This window comes from Malurus melanocephalus, unplaced genomic scaffold (assembly GCF_030028575.1).
Source record: "Malurus melanocephalus ecotype Western Australia unplaced genomic scaffold, MMel_1.1 scaffold_283, whole genome shotgun sequence".
Lineage (NCBI taxonomy): Eukaryota > Metazoa > Chordata > Aves > Passeriformes > Maluridae > Malurus > Malurus melanocephalus.
In genome coordinates, this window is record NW_026623515.1 from 646,757 (window position 1) to 668,757 (window position 22,001).

Here is a 22,001-nt window from a genome sequence, read left to right on the forward strand (position 1 = left end):
AGACAGAGCACCAGCTTCAGCAGTTTTCCTATATACAAGGTGCACAAGGTTGTCTTTGTTGAAGAGTTGCTTCAGTGGTTTACTAAAAGACAGAGTTCATTTTATTTTTTTTTTTTTAAATTTTTTAGAGCTTTTTATAAAACCCATTTTCACTGCACTTGGAAAATGTGATTATACAATGGGAAAGGGCAGGCCCTCCTTTTTTTTTTTTTCTTGTCTGAACACAATGGCAGGATAAGGGAGGCACCGCTCATTACAAGGAATACACTTTAATCAAGTTGCCCAGCACCAAGTGTTTGTCTTCCACCACTTTAGATGCCAATGTTTGTTTTCTCTCTGGGAGAAGAAACAGTCAACACTTACAATTTTAATAAAAATCTTTCAGAATGAAGCACACAGATGACCTAATTTGGAGGATCCACTTCTTTGGTAGGGTTGCAAATAAAGGCAAAGATGACTGGCARACTCCCATAGAGCATTGCTGGAGGAGATTTAACACTTTCCTGCTCAGTTTGTTAGCTGGAAGTGAGTGGGAACTGCACAATATGCTGCTGTGACTAAAGCTCCAGTTGGAAAGGTGGAAATCTGATTTTATTAAACACATATGGATGCTTGTTAAAATTACTTCTGCAGCTAAAGCCAAGATTTCATCTTCAGTTTCACAACAGTCTCATTCTCTGGTATGAATCCATTGTTTCCAGGTTTTATGATATCAAAGCAAATCTTTTGATATGTTTCTTTAACCTACAGTACTGGGTGTCTAYGTGTACAAAGAAATAGTAATTGTAAGAAAGACCCATCTTTCACATAAATAATTCATTTCAAGCCTCCAAGTTTGTGAAGAAAAACACAAAATCATTAAAGATTTCTAGTGCAGGGAGATTGAAATGTTTATTTATTGTGAATCCTCATGGCTAATTTCCAGGATTTGGAACTCTAGTGCTACATWTTTTTATACTGTTGGCTGACAGCATATAACAATATGTGAGGGCTTCAAGCACCTTGCCCTGTCTGGATGTACCATCCAGGGACAGCAGAAATTTACTTTATTCTCTGTRACCAGGTAGAAATAACAGCCTGAAGACTCCTGTTCTGCTCTAGGATTCATGTCCTTCAAAGCCAGTTCTCCCACCCTTTTCTCCCAGCAGCACTGAACTCCCAAACTCAAGGGAGGGAAGGGCAAAAGGAAGGGTGAAGATGCAGAAATATGAAACCTAAGTCCTCTTTCCCCTACATCCCCTTCAATACCAAAGGAGCAGCCCTGCTGTCACTGAGCTGGAGGCACAAACGGTGCCAGCMCTGCAGTTTGTCCTCCTGAGGCTCCCTGCTGGGAATGCAGGAAGGACACAAGGTAAGAGCAGACAGAAGACAGTGGAGGACTGGAACCAATGTGTTTTCTGTCATGCCACTTCTTCCCAGATAAATCCCTACTCACAGTCTTTAGCAGATGAAACTTGGTAGAATCTCTTAATTTGTCTACAAACTACCAAAAATTATCATATTAACTATCAGCAACCCTGAGATGGTTTCCCTTGGAACTTGTGCTCCAGTGGTGAGTGATGGTGACTGTTGGAAAAACAATTCTTATGTGAATACTTCCATTTAAACTTGCCTTAGTGTAACTTCCTACTGCAAATTCTGGCTCTTGCAATGCCATACAGCCATCACCCTGCAAGGGTGAATTGGGAAAAACTGAGGCACACCATGGTACTGGGGTTTATGTTTCTTTAATTTTGTGAGCAGATTGTGGAACCTGCTTTTCTGGCAGCCTGCACTGGAGCATACAGCAGGTATTACTGACAGAAAAGAACTGCTTTGGAGGCTCAGGATACTGTGCAATGCAGCTAATGTACAAAAATAAATGGTCTGTTGTATGGATCTTGCAGTAATATCTGGCTGGACACTAAACACCTTAAGAGGGGCATTGACTGATGACAAACACAAGATTCAATCTTTGTCCCAGATCCATCCAYGAATGGATCAGTCCTCATTTTCACAAGATCATTGCTTATTCCACTGACTGAGTGATTCCACTAATTACTACTATTAAAGCAAATGCTACCACGTATGATMTTGCAGAGCCTCAGCAACATTGAGCTGCCCAGCACTTAGGTGTGGAGCAAGGTGCTGCATGTAAACACTTCCACCCAAAAGATGGGCATTTCTTTGATGATTGCTTTGTTTTACCCTTGCCATCATGGCAGTTCCCCTCCATGGGCACTCTCTATAGATACCAGCTGCCTTCCTGCTTCAGCCATCAGTTTTTCCTAGCTCTGTGCCATTCATTTAGCAGAGCTCTCACTCCTGAGCAGGTTGCTACAATTTATGGTCATTTTCTTGTGCTAGAGGAAYCAGGAATGAAAGTGCTTTCATGTGCCTTTGGCCCACATCACCTCTGCGTTATTTGGAATATCCTGCTCCCTGAAATCACATCCTCTGCTCGCTGCTGACATTGGGGAATCRTCTGGATTCAAGGGTACAAAATGTGATTTGCTACGTACTTTTCCTCCTAGACACTGTAAACCACATTGGGATTTATTTTACCACTTATTTTAGTATTAGCAAGAGGATGTTGGATTAATATTTCCGCCACCAAAACCAGCAATACTTTGTTGTGTGCTGCGTCACAACACTCTGTCAGCAGAGGGTTCGTCCCATAAACTGGATGGGAGCCAGACATGCAAGACTCCTGCATGAACAATGGRTTGTTCTGGAGAATAATCTGCAGAAATCCTGCGATATCTCACCCACAGAGAGGTGTCAGAGATCCCAAACTGGGGCTAAGGAGTATCTGCTGGCACCCAGGAYAGATTCCTGAAGACTTCTTTACACACAAAGCAGCCACTGGACTAATCAACCCCAGCTTAAGGGTTTCATATAGATCAAAATAGTTCAAAACAAACATCTCACTATTCACCAGTCATGCTCTTTTCCCTTTTATTTTTTCTTGTTGTGAGAAAATGGGCAGAAAACAAATGGAGAAATAAAAATTTATTGTCCATAGACTGGAATTTTTTTTTTTTCCGGTCAGCTCCATTCCTGAGTCAGCTATCCGTGTATACTGCCAAAGGAAGTAATGGAAGTTGTCTATACAAAGGAAAGGGAGCACAAATCAACAGGAGAGAAAATTGGGTTTATCTTAAGCCACTGGCAAAAACAAAGCTATCAACCATGTGAAACAAGACAGGGCTCACTGCAGAATTGCAGAGCCCCTGTGCTATATTGATGATATCTAAGTTGCATGACTTTGGCCTTTAATCCAATAGTATGAGCCTTCAGATTGCTTCCCAGCCTATCTGTCTGCCTGCAGCATTGATTTCCATCTGGTGCATGTTTTAAAAGTTTTCCTCACAACTTTAAGGATTAACTGCCTCCTTTTTTTTTATTATACGGTACTTCAGATTGTGAAGCTTGCTGAAGAAAACAATCACAGCAAAGAAGCACCAAATCTCCTGCAAACTCTGCCCTGATCAGTGGGCATTCAAAGATCTACCAGCAGCTGTTAATGTTGCGTTATGGATGATTAGCAGAACTTCCTGTATCTAATGAACATGGCTCTTTCAGTGAGGAGACACAGTACAATGCTGTCCCAGGAGCATAAAAATGATGGAACATTCAGTCAGGAATGCATTTACTACATAGCCCGGAATGGTGAATTGATCTCATGCTTCTGTAACAAAGATCTCATCTGTAGTGCCCATGCACTGCCGGCACTGGCACAGCTTCAGAACGAGCCCAACAATCCTGATCCCAAAAGGAACTGATTAGGAGGCATGTTCTAGGAGATATTTGATACATACAGCACAATCCAGAATGCCATTTATAGAGCAAAAATAAAATAATACTGTGATATTTAAGTATTTTTATGTCTTAGACTGCCAATAGCATCTTTTAACCGACAGTTAAAGTMAGTTTTAAGCACCCCTATAACCATGGTGTTCCTGGATTTGAAGCAGATAGGGTTGATGGACGGATGTTTTGGTGTGAGCATGGCACATAAGAGGTGCAGTTCATTTTTCACTGCTTTCCTCTTGATTTTAATGGAAATACAAATGTAGGTCCATTTAAAATCCCACTGCTCCTATCTACCTCTTGTTGCATACACCAGGGATCCAGGATATCCAGGGATATGTGAAATAAAATGTAAAGTTGTGAGATGACCTAATGGCAAAGGGAACAGGGATGATATAAGTACACAGACAAGTTGTAAGAAAGACTATTGGAATCTTTTGCCAAATATCCAACTTGTGGCAGCAGTGCAAGCAAGGGAGTGAAAATACACTTGGGAGTTTTGCTTCGTCAATACTATAAAATAAACCCAAGTTGAAACGGGTGTTGCCCAACCCAATTGTCAAACATCRCTGCTGCAATACAAAGACAAATGTTTATTGGCTTAACTTTGAAACTGCAGTAAATGCTCTTCTATTCAATTAGATAAACAAATATAGGACAGAGTATATAAAAGGGTCCTTTCAAGTAACTYATGCTTTCTAAGTCACGTGTAAAAGAAAAATGACTTTAATGTTTATATTTCTGTAAAATAAAAAACCATCAAGGCTCTCCTTCTGCTATATTCCAAATATAAAAAAACAAAAAATGTTTAAGTGATGTCCATTTTATGACAAAGTCAGAAAAGCAATAAAGCATAGCCAGACTGACAATCCAGCTTTTCTTCTCACCATTACAAGAGAGAGGGAGAAAAAAAWTTCTCTATTCTGTTCTCATTTACAGTAGCACAAATCCCCAGGAACTGCACTGACTTCAGTATGTTATTTTGGATTTACGGCACACTGAAAGAGATTAGAATTTGGTCACACATGAATGAAGAACAGAACATCCACATTCACTCTAAACCTATTTTCCTTTCTTATGTACACAGAGCAGCAGTGCTGTCCTTAGCAATGACAGATTATGTGCTATTGGTTTACCTGCTTGCCTAGAGATATTTATACAGGTACCAGGCAAGATGCCTCGGTGAAGGAAGAACTTTGTTACCCTCTACAGCGAATGCATCCTGATTTATGTCTAAAGAGAACTGCCTCTTCTACAGCATCAGGGCATCAGGCAAGGGGCTAAAATGCATACTCACAGCATTATGCATCCAGTGATGAAAACCACCTGTTTGTGAGTCTGTTCTATTGTCCCTGCCAAAGACTGGCTCTACGTCCAGACAATTTYTCATGCAGATATATTAGCATACATGGACTGTAAATCTTACAAATACTGAGTAGGAAACTGTACTTGTTGTTGGAAAGTACCATGGTTAAAATAATATATAATTCCTAATCTTAATGCAGGAGGGCATTTTCTTCCTCCAGGTTGCTTAGCTMTGAGAATCTCAGATCAAAAAGGCAATGCAGTGAACAGATCCCTATCAGTTTAAAAGCAATGATAACCCCTGTACAGCACGAGCCAACTTTACACCCCAACACCCCATGCCTTGTCTGTCGTGTTCTGCTGAGGTGCAAACTCCTCACACACGAGCAAGGAGCCAAAGAAACAGTGCCTTTCCTTTGGTCTTGACACTGGTCAACATTAAACACATCCGCCTCTCCTGCTCTGCAGGCTTTCTAATGAAGTGGCTGCAGGCAAGGAAGAGGCATTAGGAGAGGGAGCACTGCAAAAGTRAAATGAAGATAGGCTGCTCTGAGAGATCAACAGAGATTAGGTTTRGATATCCCTGGGCTGTTTTACTGTGAGCATACTAATGCCCACATCTCCAATTGAARTGCTCTGGAAACCTCTGCAGCCTTCAAGAATACAGTGCAAAATAATAATTCGAGAAAGATGGATTGCAAATAGGAAAGAGGAGGAAGGGTTGATTTTTGTGGTTATTTTTTTTTTTATGAACAATAACAAAAGAACAGAAAATGTCCAAATATGCAGAACATTTATTAAAAAAAAAAATTGTCAAGGTTTCAAAGTCAGCACTCATGAGTTAGGAAAGGTCAGTGCCAACAGTTTTGAGAGTCCAGTATAAAATGCCTAGGATTTTGTTTYCCAGAGCTTTGATTTTGATGGAGATACAATCTCTTGGAGACCCAATCTTTCCAAGACCCAAACTCTATCTTTCCAGCTAGCCCTCAACAACAAATCAGCTCAACTATTTGCAGGTTACTTGCTAAATCATTTTGACTCACTCAGTCCAACCCTTATATTGCTTCCTGACTTCAAGTCTCTGATAATGAAATCCTGCTGTTACAGCCCATAGCCCACRCTGCCACAGGATCATTGTTTGTGCTGTCCTTCAACCACGTGTTTTGAAGAAAAGTTACAGCTCCTTGAACTAAGTTGTTGGGTGCTTACCCTGTCTTTCCTCTGAGTTCTTCTCCAACTCACTTCCAACTAAAGAATCTCACTAAAGCACTTAGGCTGTTTTGTTCTGTGATTTGATACCGATGAGCACAATAAAGTTCTGGGTCCCTAAGCGCTGAAGCAATAGAAATATGACAACAATATAATATGCCTAATGAAGAGGAGGAGGAAAATGGCCAGCTGTGTCTCTTTACCTTTCTATTACATAAAACACATATATACATATTTATATTTTAGTATGTCAAAATAGAAACAGGTACTTGCTCCCTACATCTGGTGAAAAAAACTGCTCAGACTATATTTTTATTTTGGAATGTCTCGATTTACCAAACAGAAACATTTCATCCAGACAAGTATTCAATTAAATTCCTTTGAAAAACAGGCAAGCTTCCACTGGAGCTACGCCAGCCCCAGTTTCTGAGCAGCCCAGCTGGTAGTCTCCTGACGACCAGGGCTTCCAGCTCCCCCAGTTTCAACAAATCATGCTAGACAAACTGCCTGAAGATTAAGAACCTTGGGCTTATAATGCTCCCAGTCCATGGCAGAGTAGCAGGCACAGCACAGTGGTGATTATGGAGCTCAGAGATACCAGGGTCATGGCTACAGCCGGGGCCAACACTCAAGTATCCAACACCTCCAGCTCCAGTCCTTTTCACAGGCAATTTCAAACTGTTCGAACATCAAGGTTCCCTGAGAAATCAGAATACTTTTCTTCTTCCAGCTCTATTGCACACATATGTGGCAAACAAAAGACRATTCTTCTTGATCCTTTGCTCTCCTTCAGCTGTTCCTTATTACTGTACATTTATCTTGTTTGCTCTTTTGTGCAAATGATTTTGACGCTTTTTTGTGAAAGACACCATTTTTCTACCTGTATTTGAACAGTTTCCAGCATAATGAGATCCAGATATTGGTTGTATATGGTTCTGTAATACAAACAAAACGGTGTTATCATTTTCTTTTTTTCCTCATTAGAGAGAAGTTTATTGAAAAATCAAAGCCTTCCCTCTAATTATTTTCACTCTGTTAGCTGTAGGCAACATTTGTTGGATAGTAATTAAAATAATATAAAAGTGTCTAAATTTTGCATGCATATTGTTTCTTATTTTTTCACAGACTGTGTGTTTGTTCTTCCCCAGCTGAAAAGCTAAAGATGAGAATTTACTTCCCATGTTCTCACCTCCCCCCTCTACTTTAGACCATATTGCAGCTTGTCATATTATATTGTGAATAACTTAAGAACTATTTGACATATTAGTTACACATTTATGTTGAAGAGCTTTTTTCCTTCACTATTTTTAGAGACCAATTTCACATGTCATGATATCTGTATCTATATTTATACTGAATATGTTCAAATTTTTTTCTTACCATATTTAGTTCAAGGCTTTTAATGATGATATGCACTATAAAAAGAGCTTTTTTATCAGACCTTCATTTCACAGGGCAGATGGATAAGTTTCAGCTCTTCTGGGAAATCACACTGTTTYAACCAGACCTAGGTGAGTTTTTTACTACAGCCGCGAGACAGTTCTTGACTTCATAAAGTAAAGATCAAGATGGTTGTTCTCATTAAGAGAGATATACTTTTTCTGAAAACAAGGAGGAGTTCATCAAAACACCTAAGGGAAGCAAACTGAAATATTCCTCCAACTTGCTGTGGTGCACATCAGCGATACCACACACCATGCCTGTCTTGATCATGCTGGCAGTCATTAGGAACCCARTTCAGTAATAATTGCTCCAAATTCTTCAGACTAAGGCTATTCATGGGATTAAAGCAGCCCTGAACCAATTGATGGTGAATAAAATTGTTGGAACATAACGTTATGTACTGCAGTGCGGACCTCTAATTTTATATTTTGTAATTGAAATGTAAATAATTTATTAAAAAAAGTAATCTCTCAGAAAAGCCACTACTAAAATCAAAACAAATTTCTCTAGGGCTCTATTTACAAAGCCAAAAGAATTGCATAAGCATGATTCCTGACTTTCATGAATGTAACCAGGGTGGTTATGCCCCAGAACTGAATAACAATTAAAAGTTAGATATTGGCAGCTTCAGGCTTGCTTTTCCCCAGGAGCCTAAGGGGTAAACTTTAGAAGGCAAACTTCACAACAGCCACCTCATTTACAGAAAGAACACGCTTCTGATCCCCAGAAAGGCACTCAAAACTAACGTCTCTGTGGCGATGCAAGGATGGCCCACATGAAGAGGATATGATTCCATGCTGTCAACCGTAAGGATTCCCAACATGAGTTTACAAAATAGACTTSGTTTTGGACACTTTCATACATCTTTCTCTCTAAGCCTGTACAGCAAAGGTGTCCAACTCTCCTAATACCCCTATGTGACCTTAACAAAAACTGCACGTGGCCCAGGGAGCTGAGGGGAAGGAAGAAGTTCTGGGAGCAGTTTCTCGGCAGAAGACAACAGCTTTGATGGAATCCCATCTGGATGGGGCTGATGTGGGCACACAGCTGGACCCTGGGTCAGTCAGTGCCCTCTTGGCTTCAGCAGCCTCTGCTGGCATTCTTCTGCCCAGAGCTGGGGATCCAGGTTATCTGTCATCCAAAGWGCAAAGCCTTTCCACCAAGTATGTGGCATCACCTCACCACAGGACCTGTTCTTAACAGCTCACAAACCATTAGGTTTGTCATCATTTACATTTCAATCATTTATGTTTCCCGGCTTTTTTTTTTTTTCTGCAGCTATGGAGGTCAGAAATATTTTTTAAAAATTAAATTTGAGAATTGCTAGTCAACATGTCTCTAGTTGCTGAGGCTCTCCTACTTTTAGTATTTTCGTAACTACTGTATTCTCAACTATCAAAAGTAATGATACCCTACAATATATTGAGTCCTCTGGAGACGAAAGGCTCAGGACCTGATGATTTTTTTTCATGAGCCACAGCATGTCAAATAACAAAGTGAGCCTGGCAAGGATTGACAGAGATTCAAAGTGCATGCAGACATGTACACACACAAAGATYACTACGGAAAATGTGCTGCCTAACTCTGCAAGAATGAACCCAACAGCTCAGGCACCTTGCTAAGCTCCAGAGGGAAGACAGAAGTACTGCAAGGGACATTCCTGGCTGTCCACTCATCACAAGTCTGCATGCAGGTGGAGGTGAGAGGGTGTGCTTGGTTCCTGAAGCCACCGTGAACAGAAAGGCAGCAGCACCGGGATTGCAAGGAAACATTCCCGGTTGTGTCCCAAAGCAAACAGCAATAAAACAAACTGCTAATGAGGATGCAACCTGACCCTCTGCAGAGTGCATGCCCAAGGACTGTGCGGCTGCAAGGAGAAGGGAAGGACAGCATCGGCAGAAACTTCAGGCTCAAGGGGATTTTTAAAAAAAGCAACAAAGAAAATGTTTGGGTACTTTGCTGGTAATAAAATTTACTCACGAAGTAACACAGAGCAAACACTGCTTTGAAGGAAAGAGAAGTCTTAAACAAAGAACCTTAACCTGCAGAAAGAATTCCTTTTTAACGCTAATGCTAACATTTCATTTTTTGTAACAAATCCCAGTGAATCTTCCCTTAAGACCTCTCAGCTCCAGACAAGACACTTTTTTTTTTCCTCTACCTGCTGATGTACTCTACCGATCTTTCTTTCCAGGAAAGAAATTAATTTCTATTCACACTTTCTGCTTTTCTTTGTTAGGGTGTTTATCACACTGTTACACAMACCATTCTCAGAGCTATTGGAGCCTAGGGAGAAACATCTAGATTTTACTATTTCACAACAGGAGACCAGCAGCTCCAGGAAACTGGAGAGAACCCATGAGCAAGCTACTCATGGCAACATTCACAACCCTAAATCTGGTTGGTTTTTTTTTTCTTTTTAAAGAACAAGAAAACAACATGCAATCCAGAAGCCACTGCTAAGGGAGGAAAATGAATGTATTTAATATAATGAAAGGCAACCTGTCATTTTGACATGTTTTTGGTTTTCTGGGAGTCTAATAATCAGTAACACTCAGCAAGGGAGRTATGATGGCACAAGGTACTTGATTTATGGAAGGACATCAGTGGTAGCTATTTTGACTAGAATTGCAATGATAAACCTGGATAGCAAAAAAACTGTGACAGACAAGAGTAATCCAGGATGTAAGAAGTCTGGGAACTGATGAACTAGGGTCAGGATTGTAGAAATGTAAACGACACTTACTGGAATAGTGCTAATCAAACCYAAGAAATTCTGCAAGCAGTTATTCTGCATGGACTTAAGTATTGGAACCATCCCATTAAAGGTAATAGGCATGAACACAGTCCTTTAATACTTTGGAWTTATGGATGGCTGTTTTCCCAAGCTTCTGGGGGAATACCATCACTAGTATTGCTGTTYTAAAAAGGAGCAAACACACATAGATTGCAAGGAATACACAAAAGAGAGCTGGGGCTGTTTAGTGAGCAAACACATTTTGCATTTGGAACCAAGGTGCGAACAAAGCTCTTCTGAACCCTGAGCTGAGTGGCTGAGTAGCATCTCTGCACTGTATCATCTCCTAATTCTTGCTGTGAATTAAGTGCTCTTAGAGGCAGTTTGGTGTCACCGTATCAGACAGCACAGACAAGCCATAAAAGCAGTGAAARTGAACAGGAAAGGAGTGTGTCTCACCCATCCAAAAGTAAGTTGTTCCCCTTGGTTATTGTCCCCTTGAATAAACGGTAGCTGAGAGTAATTTCCTTCTTGGGATTGTTCCTGGACTAGCAAATGCAAAGCCACTTGCTGCATAGATTCTCTAAGCCTTAATAAATAACTATAATGAAATTCAGGTACAGGTGCTGAATGATAGTCCCACTATGCAGGACATATTTTTCCTATTTATTTTCTTGCTCAGGTTTCACCTGTAAAATGGGAACACTAAGGCAGCTCCTCAATCTCAGCCTATTAAATCCTCAGTCCAGCTGGCATACTCACAAAGAAGATTTTCCAACAAAGGAATCTCCATTGCAATTGCAACACCAGGGCATCCCAAAATGTGTTTTCCTGTGACAGTGTGCTCAACTGTTTCAGGTACATTAGATCAGGTCTGTGACACATCACAACCCCAAAAGCTTCCCACCTAAGCCTAGGAATGGAATAAGCAATCCATCATGCAGTATGACACGCTCCCCAAAACACACACACACTCAAAACCTGAAAGTGGTGTCAGAATGTTTATTGAAGAGGGCAATCTGACTGGCTGAACAGACCTGGGTAGCCGGTAACTTTTAACATAAGCAAACAGAGATACTGTAAACCTGCTGTGCATGGAAACTGTGTTTATACTTAAATTGGACTTGGAAGACTGAAATAACTTACTAGAAAAATATAGCTTAAGTTCCCAGGAGCTCTCAATGACCTTGAGATCATTCTGAAAAAAACAGAAATATGTAGACATATACAGTGATGCAAACAGAGTTACACAAATATTTTTGAAGTCAGCTAATAAAATACATTTCCTTGCCTATTTTTTATGATAGCTTTGCAAACATACTTTTAAAACTGCACTTTTCAGCCCCACCAAGCATTTTTTTTGCCACTTGCGTTATCAGAACTGATGGTAAGCATTCTGCAATATAAGTGCTGCCTCATTTACTTCTTAGTGAGTTTTGTAATTGCTGGATCTGTTCCTTTTAGCTAGACTGCTGAAATTCTTTATACCACGACAAGAAAATAAACTTTCTTAGTGATTCAGTGGAAGTACAGAGGAAGATAAAAAAAAGAAATAGACACAAGAAATTTCAGATTATTCTCAGTGCGGTCGGTCGATACAATACACTGACAAAATTATTTATATAGCAACTRAAATAGCTGTACGCAGGCACATCTGCATGTTAAGTGATCACAAATCAGAAAGATAACAACCACCACAAATTGTGAGCTCTGTTGCTCATGAATCTAGAAAATCRTTATTAGGAGTATTAAAGCACCCAGGGTAATGTAACCTAATGTTGCATGACGGTGATTAAACTCCTATGAAAATCAGGAAACAGCTAAATCTAATAGTGTTTTGCTTAAAAAAATAATGAAGACAAAGGAGGGAGGATAACTATTTTGTAACTTTGTTGCACAAAATTGGCGGAGGAGTCTAACTGAGCTGTGATTATTGTTCTGCCATGGGCTGGGTGCGTGGCCAGTACTGGAAACCGACGCTAAAAAGGGAAGCTGGGGAAACATCGAGTGATGGATTGCAGGTTACCCATGAATCTGTATTTGTACCTGCATTTCCACACCACTCATACAAATCYCATTTGACATGAAAGCACCAGGCAGGCAAGCAGAAGGGACTGTGCTTTTCACAGCAAGGTGCTCATTGTGCAAAGCCTTGTGATGTCCAGGAATGGATAACCTGAGAGCATGCAAGTTAAATCAAGGCTTTGGAGAAGGGGGGCAGGTTTCAGTTCAGTGCTGGCATACCCATAAATTTTGGTTTAAAGTGTGGAAATAACTGGCCCCCTGAGAACATCTGCCAAGCTCCTCAGAAAACAGGATCATAACAAGGTGTTTCTGCAGAGTAATTCAACTCCCTGACAGAARGTTGTAGTGAGGTGGGTGCCGGTCTCTTCTGGCGTGCCTGAAGTGAGAGRACAAGAAAAAATGGTTTTAAACTGAGACAGGGGAGATTCAGAAGAGAYAGCAGAGACATTTTTTTCACTGTTAGAATRGTCAASCATTGCAACAGGCTGCCCAGGGAGGTGGTGGAGTCTCCAGTTCAAGAGGTGTCTGATCTGGCACAGGGAGATGTGATTTAGTGGTGTAAGGGTTACAGGGGCAGTGCTGGGTGGACGCTTGAACTGGATGGTTTTAAGGTCTCTTCCAGCCTTGGTGATTCTGTGAAYAAAGGCGACSAAGCTCCCGTGTCCCCTTTYCGAGGRCGAAAGGCAGCATTCCGTGCTGCCCGCTTGCTGTGAGGGCAGAGGCCGCAGCCGCGTCCCGTCAGCACCGGGGCCGCTCCCGGCCCGTCCGCCGGCGGCTGCGCGCGCCTCTCCCCTTCCTCCTCCTCCTCCTCCTCCTCCTCCTCCTCGTCCTCCCGCGGCCGCTGCCCCCCCGGCAGGGATGGAGGCCATCGAGGAGCTGGCGGTTCAGCCCTGCACCTCCTCCCTCTACCTGCGGCCTTTCCGCCTCTCTTACCGGCAGGTGAGTGGCGCCGCCGGTCCGCCCGCCCGGCCCCGCGCCGCCGGGACCCGTCACCCCGGGCCTGCGCCATTTTGGGGCCGCGCCGGTGTCGCCTCATGGCGCCGCCCGCCCCGCTCGTCCCGCAGCACCCCCGGGGCCGCAGCGCTGTCCCCGGCAGCCTCTCGGCCCGCCCTGAGGTGGGGCCAGCGCAGGTGGCTCGAGAGACGGTGAGATCACTGCATTGGGGTGCCACCAACTCCTGCGTCCCTATGGGTGTCTCCTGTGCCGGGGCTGTCACTCTCACCCCGTGCTGGTTTCCGGGTTTAGCTCTCGATTTGGCCTTGTTTCGKTGCGGATTGTTCACATTTCGAGCCGGCCAGACCTCAGCAGGCCATCGCTTACATGCACGAGTGTTCAGGGGTCTGGGGCATCTTTTAGGAGAGACTGGAGGAGCCGGGCCTGTTTAGGGAAGACTGAGAGCATTAATGCATATAAATATCTCAAAGGTGAGTGCCAAGTCATTGATGCCCWGCGACAGGATGAGGAGCAGTGGCCATAAACTAACCACAAGTTTCACTTCAGCATAAGGAAGAGCTTTACATTGAGGAGCAAGAACAGGCTGCTCAGGGAGGTCATGGAGTCTCCCTCTCTGGAGACATTCCAAACCCACGTGGAGTCATTCCTGTGTCACCTGCTCCAGGTGACCCTCTTGTGGCAGGGTGSTTGGRCTGAGTCATCYCCAGAAATCCCTTCCAACCCTGACTCTTCTGTGATTCTGTCAATAGCTTCAGTGCCTGCAGGTGGGAAGCGGTGAAGGAAATCCTGTCCCTTATCATGTTTATATCAACATGAGTCACCCTTCACAGGATCACTGAGAGCTGGTACCTCCAACAGTGAAAGGAAAAACTCACAGTGCAGAGCAYTGCATGTTCCTTGGATGCTTTCCTTGGGCCTGGTTGTAGGCTGGTCCAYGGTGAGCTTTTACCCAGGCTGAGTGGTATAAGGGGAAATGAAGGAGAATTTGGACAGCTCTAGAAATGGACACTGCAAAACACTTCTCTCACTGCTTTGCTTCTAAACACATGTGTTGGAAAGGCAGAACAGGAATGTACTGAGTCCAACAGAGAGATAAAGTACARGAAATGAAAAGCAAGGGTTCAAATAGGTTTCATCAAAGCAGACAAGCTGATTTTTAACATTTTTTAGAATACATTTTGTACATGATTTTCCTCAAGAAAGCTCTCCTCTCATTGGTTGTGATAAATAAACCAATTTGATTCATGAACAGCTGAGAGCTTTACACTGAGTTACGACTTTTTAGGTATCATGAGTAAAGCTGAAAAACATTCTTTCATGTTCTGAATTTTTGCTGGCTAAGCTTACAAGTGATGGGTCTTACTACTTAATTTCATTTTCTATTCTGAGTCATGCTTTATTTACATGAAAAACGGGATTTAATTAAAATGTACAAAACAGTATTGCAAAATTACATTTAATTGAATAGATGTGCCTTAAATGTGATTATATTGTAAAGAAGAAATAAGGGTATGTTTGGTCATGTGCTGTGAATTGACAGAAACCAGCATTTGCCACCAGATGAAGTAGACTTGCCCTTCTTGATACTTCCTCTCCTTGCACAAGTATCTGTGCAGCACCTGAGTGAGCTGGACCAGGACCAAACCGAATCTACCCAAAAAAAGAAGTCAGTTTTAACTTAAACAAGATCAGTGATTCAATTCATTATGCTGGCAGAGGGGAGGTGGTAATGTGGTAGTTAGGGATGAGTGTTTGGGGCCTGTTGAGGGCAGAGATTATTTCTCTTGGCTGCAGCACTCTCTTAAAATGAGCTTGAAAATGTAGTTTCTATGGCATCTGTACAGAGACTGGCTTGGGTCCAGCCTACTGAGAGCATGAGCTCAATGTGGGCACGACTGTCTGTACCTGACCTGAGAGGTGGGCTCTGCTTTTATTAAAACACATTTTGCATTTAAAAACTGACTTACTAACCAGAGGAAATACTAAATATTTTCAGTCATTTGACTAATTGTTTCAAAAGCATTTGGGTCTGCTGGAAACCCCATTAAATAGCCGAGTGTCTAAAATCCAAGAGAATTAGATGCCTGTTCTACTTAAGAATTTTTGAAAATTCCACCRCTCCTCTAAAACTGGCAATTACTTCCAAAATCTGGCCCTTGATTCTAACGCTTTTATGCTGACTAGGTCTTCCCTTGTCCAACTATTTTAATTCACTAGCTGGAAAAAGATAAAGAAACTTTGCTTCTTCCCAGTTCCTAATTGCTGTATCTTACAGTAACATTAATTTCCCCCTTCCATGAATTCCCTGCATTTGCTTGCTGAACTTGACCCAAATCTAATAAAAAAGTCTTTCTGAATAACAGAATAATCTAATGGAGAAAACTTGAATATTGGCATTTGTTGCACTGTGAACACTGATTCAACTGAAAGTAGTTTGGATACTTAGATTATGCAATATGTGGCATTATGCTGTATTTGGAAGACTTTGTGTGGTCTTACAGATATGTTTTGTGAAGTTCTGACACATTCCCTGTAATTCATTGTAGTCCGAAGATTCATTGCTGCATTTTATTGTGTCTGTATAACATTAATAAAGGATAATTGTGGCCTTGAAGACTGAGAATTTTAAATCTGGTTTCAAAGAGGTATATTCCTAAAATAGGCATTGATTGTTTAACGTATGTCCTCTATCCAAGGACATATAGAGAGTGAGAGGTTTTTTTATCCTTTTTTTTTCACAACTGTTGCTTTTCTGAACAAACAGGAAGTCAAAAGAATTTTTACATAYAGTGTAGGATTTTGAGATTATTTCTAAGCATTCATTAATACTTAAGTAACAGCATTGATTTTTAGACATTTCATATCAAAATTATGCTACTTGTGTGGAAATAATTTGAATTCCACTACTACAGCTAATACAGTAAGGTCTTTAACATATTAACATAAATTTAGATACATTTAGATAGGTGATTTATATCTCAGTGTACCCCGCTCTTCTGATTTTACCCATTCAACCTGTACACCACTGAGTTGTAAGCCACTGTTGTTCTAGCAGATTTACAGASTACTCAAAATCTGGAAGGCATCAGGAAAGGATCAATTTGGGAGCTGACATCTAAACAAAATGCTGAGTAAATTAGCTCAGTTGGTCAGTGTGGGAATAACACCAAAGACACCGRCTCAATCCATGTATGGGCCATTCACTTAAGAGCTGGAATCTGATCCTCAATGCATTCCTGCCAGCTGAGAATATTCTGTAATTCTGATTCTGTAGCTTTGTGCTTGTGTCCCAGGTTTCCCTATGTTGTAAGAGCTTGAGTCATCCTTTAGATTATATTTGGTTACATATAGAAATGCTCTTTCAGAAAACCATGAGAAATATGTCAGTTTCTGACTTTTCAACTGAAGTGAGGATTGTTAGAAATCATGGCAGCTCCTGAAATTACAGTAATTTATGCCCGTGGTGGATTCTGTTCTTCCCATARAGGGTCACGAGATTTTTTTCATATGAGGTCTTTCTCTTTCATCATCCTCTTCCTCTGCCTACTTGTACTTTAAATGAAAGTGATGGGCTCTGAATTTTTCCTGTACAGCATAAATGTAGGTGTATACCCTTCTGAAAGGCTTCCAGGTTTGGAACCTTGCAGATTTAAGGCACCGTGCAGCTTGATGTTGGGCATCGAAGCTTTGGAAAATAGCCTGGCTTGCTCACTCATTTCAGTTAGTTCTGTCTTCATATAGTGTTAAGGTAGAAATGGAAGTGCAGCCAAGGAGTTGTGGAATTCAGCAGACTGTAGTCAGATTTTGGTGAGGGCCAATATGGAGGGGTAAGATAAAGATTAAAATTATAATCTTCAAAACAGGCATCTGAGAGAACCTCAAAAGGGACCTCAGCTTCTACTTGGGATTTTCAGCTGTCAGCTCCAAGTGGGGACTCAATCAAGTAAGCCATGTTTGAAGTGAGGTAGCCTGGTGTTGAGAGATGGACAAGATACCTCACTTAGCCTGAGGAATATCAGGATTATCCTCTTCATTTTGTCAGTAGAAACCTGTGTTCGTATACATTTTGTTTGTGCTTGGTAGTGAGAGAAGAAAATTCATTTTTCTCACATATAGGATGGCATCTGTCTAGCTTTAATATGTACTTGCCCCCAAAGTGCAAATTGATTTGTTATCTAAATTGGCTTTTTTAAAAAACATACATCACCTCCTGAAGAATTGGCTTTTTTACCAGGAACTCCATGGTGAATCTCTTTTCACTTTTTCCTATTGAAGTTTTTCTGCTTTTCATAAATAATTTATTCAAGAGACCAGAGGGATGGCTAATGAGAGATTAACTCAATGCCCAAGGGCTAGGGCATTTCCCTGGGATGTGGTAGAGTCAGGCTGCAAGATCTCACTTCAATTAATATTGCTTCCCACATCACAGGAGAGTGTGCTCACTGCTGGGAAACACATTTGTGTGTAAATCTTCAGTTCTCTTTTGTGTATGCTAGCCAGGCACTAGCCTATATATTAGACTAAAAAAAAATTGCCAAGTTTAAGAACTCTGCTGAGACTCCAACTCCAAGTCATGAACAGTTAAGGAGAGTCTTTAGGATTTTGAGCAGCATTAACTATCCAAATGGGAATTTGGATACAAAATAGTCTTCTTAAACAGCACTTGAGCAGGGAGYTCACTGGTTCTGTGTACTGGATTTGGACCCTTACACTGTGTTTTGACAGAGCTATCGTGGATGTTGCTGTGGTAATTTAAGCAGTAACTTCATGCAATTTTTTTCCTGTGCTAGTKGTTCCTACCCCCTGGGAATCAGCAGAAGGTGCCTTGCTCCAGCTCTTGCTCTGTTGTTCCAATTCAAACCCACTGCCATCGGCCCGTTAAGCCAAATCACTGAGCTTTACACAGAACTAAGTGAATTGTCTTTGCATATTCTTTTTGGTGACCTCTGTGCTAGGGACAGCACCCTTCAAAGGGGAGGCAGAACATCCATCAGCTGGGGGAAGCATCTAGCTGGGGGAATAATACCTTGAGCTGTTACAGAAACTTTTGTCCAGAGCTCACATATCAAAGCCTTTGTGGATCTCACCCAGACTCCTATAGCTTTGTTTTTGAAGGTTGTTCTGGCAGGGAGCTCTTGCCACTGTTTCCTTGCATTGTATAAACATATATGTGCATTCTGCCCAGGAACTTTTAGAAGTTTTCCACCAGACTAGAATCAACTGTCAGTAATTTTCCCAGTGTKTTTGTGTTTTGAATCTGTGGAATGGTGAATGGCCATCTGTTTCAATGATGCGGGTGGGATAAACCTCAAAAACTCCATGCATATCGACTGAACCATGYAGTCAGTAGTGGTAAATTGGAACTATTTGCTCTTTTCTGAGCTTCACATTCCTTCCACACTTCAGAGTAGGTCAGTGCCTTAGCATCACATTTCCTCTATTGATTTAATGCTTAGAATAATTCATTTTAAAGTTAAACATGAAAAATCCTCCCTCCAAGTTCATTTGAATGCATGATTTTTTTTCATTCACTGTTAAAGGAATTAAATTACTATATCCTTGAGTTTTGCAGTCATTCTAAAGTAATTTGCAAGGCTGCTGTAAAATTTTAACACCTCATGAACTTTGTAATGGGTAGAAAATGTGCTTTTTGAGCAGGGTGCAATTCATCAGTAAAGAAGGAATTTTTTATTTCTAATGTGAGATTTGCCACTGCTTGCTTTTGTGAGCAACCATGAGCAACCACTGTATTACAATTTTAACTGTTTTGGAGATGTCATCAAGATTAAAATATGTGTATACATATATAAAGAAGTGAAGCCTGTATCATTAGTGTCACAAAATCTTTGAAGATGAAAAAGCAAAGTACGGCAGTGTAACAATAATATTAACAATCTTATTTCGCATTCAGAATTTTTTTTATGGTAATAGCAACATGAATGTGCCCAGCTGCCTGAAATATTCTCTGGAACTTCCGTCTGCTTTTTTATAAACATAAAACATTCTTTTCTGTTTTGACAGTTAAAAATTACGCTGTTGAGGGAGTAAACATTTTTAAGTTACCTGTTCAAACAAGTAAGTCTTCTGTTGAATCTTCAAAAGGTTCCAGTAGTAGGAAATATGTTACCAAGTAACAAATTTATTTGCAGTTCATTTTTTTAAAGCAGTAGTGCAGTGAAAGGAGATGCCATTTTTTCCTGTGAGGTTTGTCTCATTTTCTTCAGCTTGTCAAGTCTGTTATGTCAGTATTGAGTATTAATCTTAAATGGAAACATACTACTTCTAGCTCAGGGAGTCCCTGAGCTGCAAATTGCAGGAGTCTGAGAGTGTTTTAACAATATATTCTTCCTTGGGCTTCTTGGCTTCTGTCAGAGGTAGATCTTGATGAGACTGATTTTGATCTGACTGCTTCTGTGTTGACAGTGAATGTGGTTGAGGTGCAATATAATTCTTTTATATGAAAGAAAGAAAAGTTTTTGCAAAGACAGCATTGGGGAGTTAAGTACTGAGGGAGCATGATTTCCTTCGAGAGAAATGGTGTTCTCTGCAATTAGAACACAGATTTAAGAAAAGGAACTAAGGAATCTAGGCMTAGCTGCTTCTGGCTCTGCCATATGCTTTGAATTCAACTCTGAAAATTTGTACAAGTTATTTTTGTATGAGACATTTATGAATTACTGAAGAGGGAAATGAGAAGTGTTAGTTAATAAGAGCAGTAGTTTAAAAGAACTCTAGTACTTGTTTTTGTTTCAGAGAAATTGCCTTGCGTTAGTCTAAATTTCTTTATCCAGCATGCTTTGACAAGTGATKGTAAGCTTTGAAGTAAACGCATAAAAAGTAGCTGACAGTGACAAAACTTCGTATTTTTAGGTCAGTCATATTACAATTTAACACACTTGTGACAGCAAATGTCACTTAGTGGAAAGAATAAGGCCTTGTTGAGCACCTTTTGTAGTTGAAATGTGTCTGCACTTACATAAACGATCAGTAAAATCTCATTTAATACTATCAGACAACTTGGGTTACTGCACAGTAACTGTGAAGTTAAGATTGAATGTAGGAGGGAGGTATGTAAGTTGTAGTGAGCTTAAATCAGCGCTGSTCAAGTTCTGATACGCAGCTCAGTGAGGGCCGTTGCAGTATTTGTAGGTCATCCATATGAGGCAGGTAAGAAAAGCAGATCAATTGTCAGCAGATTTAATGTGCTACCAAGGCCTGCAGCTTCCCTGGAAGATGTTTCCAGGTCTGCAGATGAAGAAGCTGAAAACCATCAGCTCTGACAATAGCACTCCAGTAGCCTCATCTGCAAGGACTTGTCTACACAGGACTATCCTGATTAACTCCATGTCTCATTCTACAACAAAGAGTCTGGTTCTGTTTATGTTAAACCATTTTCAAAGTACGATTGCACTTTGAATTCATACCCTACCTTAATCCATGTTAACTTTCCAGTGCGTGCCCTAAGGGAGCAGTAAACTAAACTGGATGACTGTGTCCACACAGGGGTTTAATGGAGTTTAAGTAGCAGACTTCAAGTTCATCAAGGTACTTATTTCAGATTCATTTTCTTGATGTCCTAGTGTAGACAAGCCCTAAGAATAAAAGTGGTTTARTTCTAAGTGAATGAACCATGTTATAAAATTCATCACTGAGGTTATTTTATACTTTTGTCTGTGAAATACAGTTACTGTAGGGTATAAAGTAGGATTTTTGGTCTTGTTTGGTACCATCTCTTTTGTCATAATTGCAGTTAGATCTCAGAAGTAAAATAGCGCTCATGTTCTTCCAACAACTGTGTTGTATTTGTTTTTCAGTTTGGATTAAAATTCATGTGTTTGCTTAAATAGCAGAAACTTTTCCCCATRCAAGAAAATCTGTCATCTGAATCACAATCTCAGCTATGACATTATGTGTACTTGGCATGTTTAAAAGCAGATGAACATTGTAAAATTTTAAGTATTTATGGCAAATCTGAATATCATGGAAATTGGGCGTTTTCTGTAAATGGCAGTATTCTTTAAAATGTAAGGGTTTGGTGTTCTATAGGGGATGAAACTATCCTACTCTATTCCTAAAAGAAATGTATTTTAAATAATTTTATCTCAACTGCTGCCATATTTAAAATACATTTGTATTTTCAGCTGTAGCTCATAAAAGGTCAGCTCCCATGCTTTGAAAACTACACAGGTTGATACAGCATAAATAAGCAAGTTTTACACAGCAGGCATAYAATGTTATCTTCCCGTCTGACTTGCATTCAGATTAATTATTCTTCATAATTTTAAACTAAAACAAGTTAAAGGACTTAGTCTTCTGGTACTGTCCTTCAGACATTGATCAAAATCTTGTTAATACAGTAACACTAAAGTTTACTGAAGTTTAAACAAAGTAAAGCTCAGTTTTTCTTAGTGGTCAGCTCATGTCACACTAAAGCCCTGATCACTRATCAAAACAGCATTAATTATTTGTTTCACGTTGCGGTTGCTGTGTCAAAATCCTTTAAATACCTCTTGGAGCAGAGAGGGAATCTTACGGC

At 40.6% G+C, this 22,001-nt stretch overlaps 1 protein-coding gene across 1 annotated transcript in view; it reads left to right on the top strand.

The window, feature by feature from the left end:
- The first annotated feature begins 13,276 nt into the window (after positions 1-13,276).
- NUDT14 (nudix hydrolase 14) overlaps positions 13,277-22,001 on the top strand; it is a 57,427-nt gene continuing 48,702 nt past the window's right edge. The window contains exon 1 of the mRNA XM_057376597.1: positions 13,277-13,450. Within this exon, the coding sequence (XP_057232580.1) occupies positions 13,370-13,450 (81 nt within the window). The 5' untranslated portion in view covers positions 13,277-13,369. The remainder of the gene's footprint in view (positions 13,451-22,001) is intronic.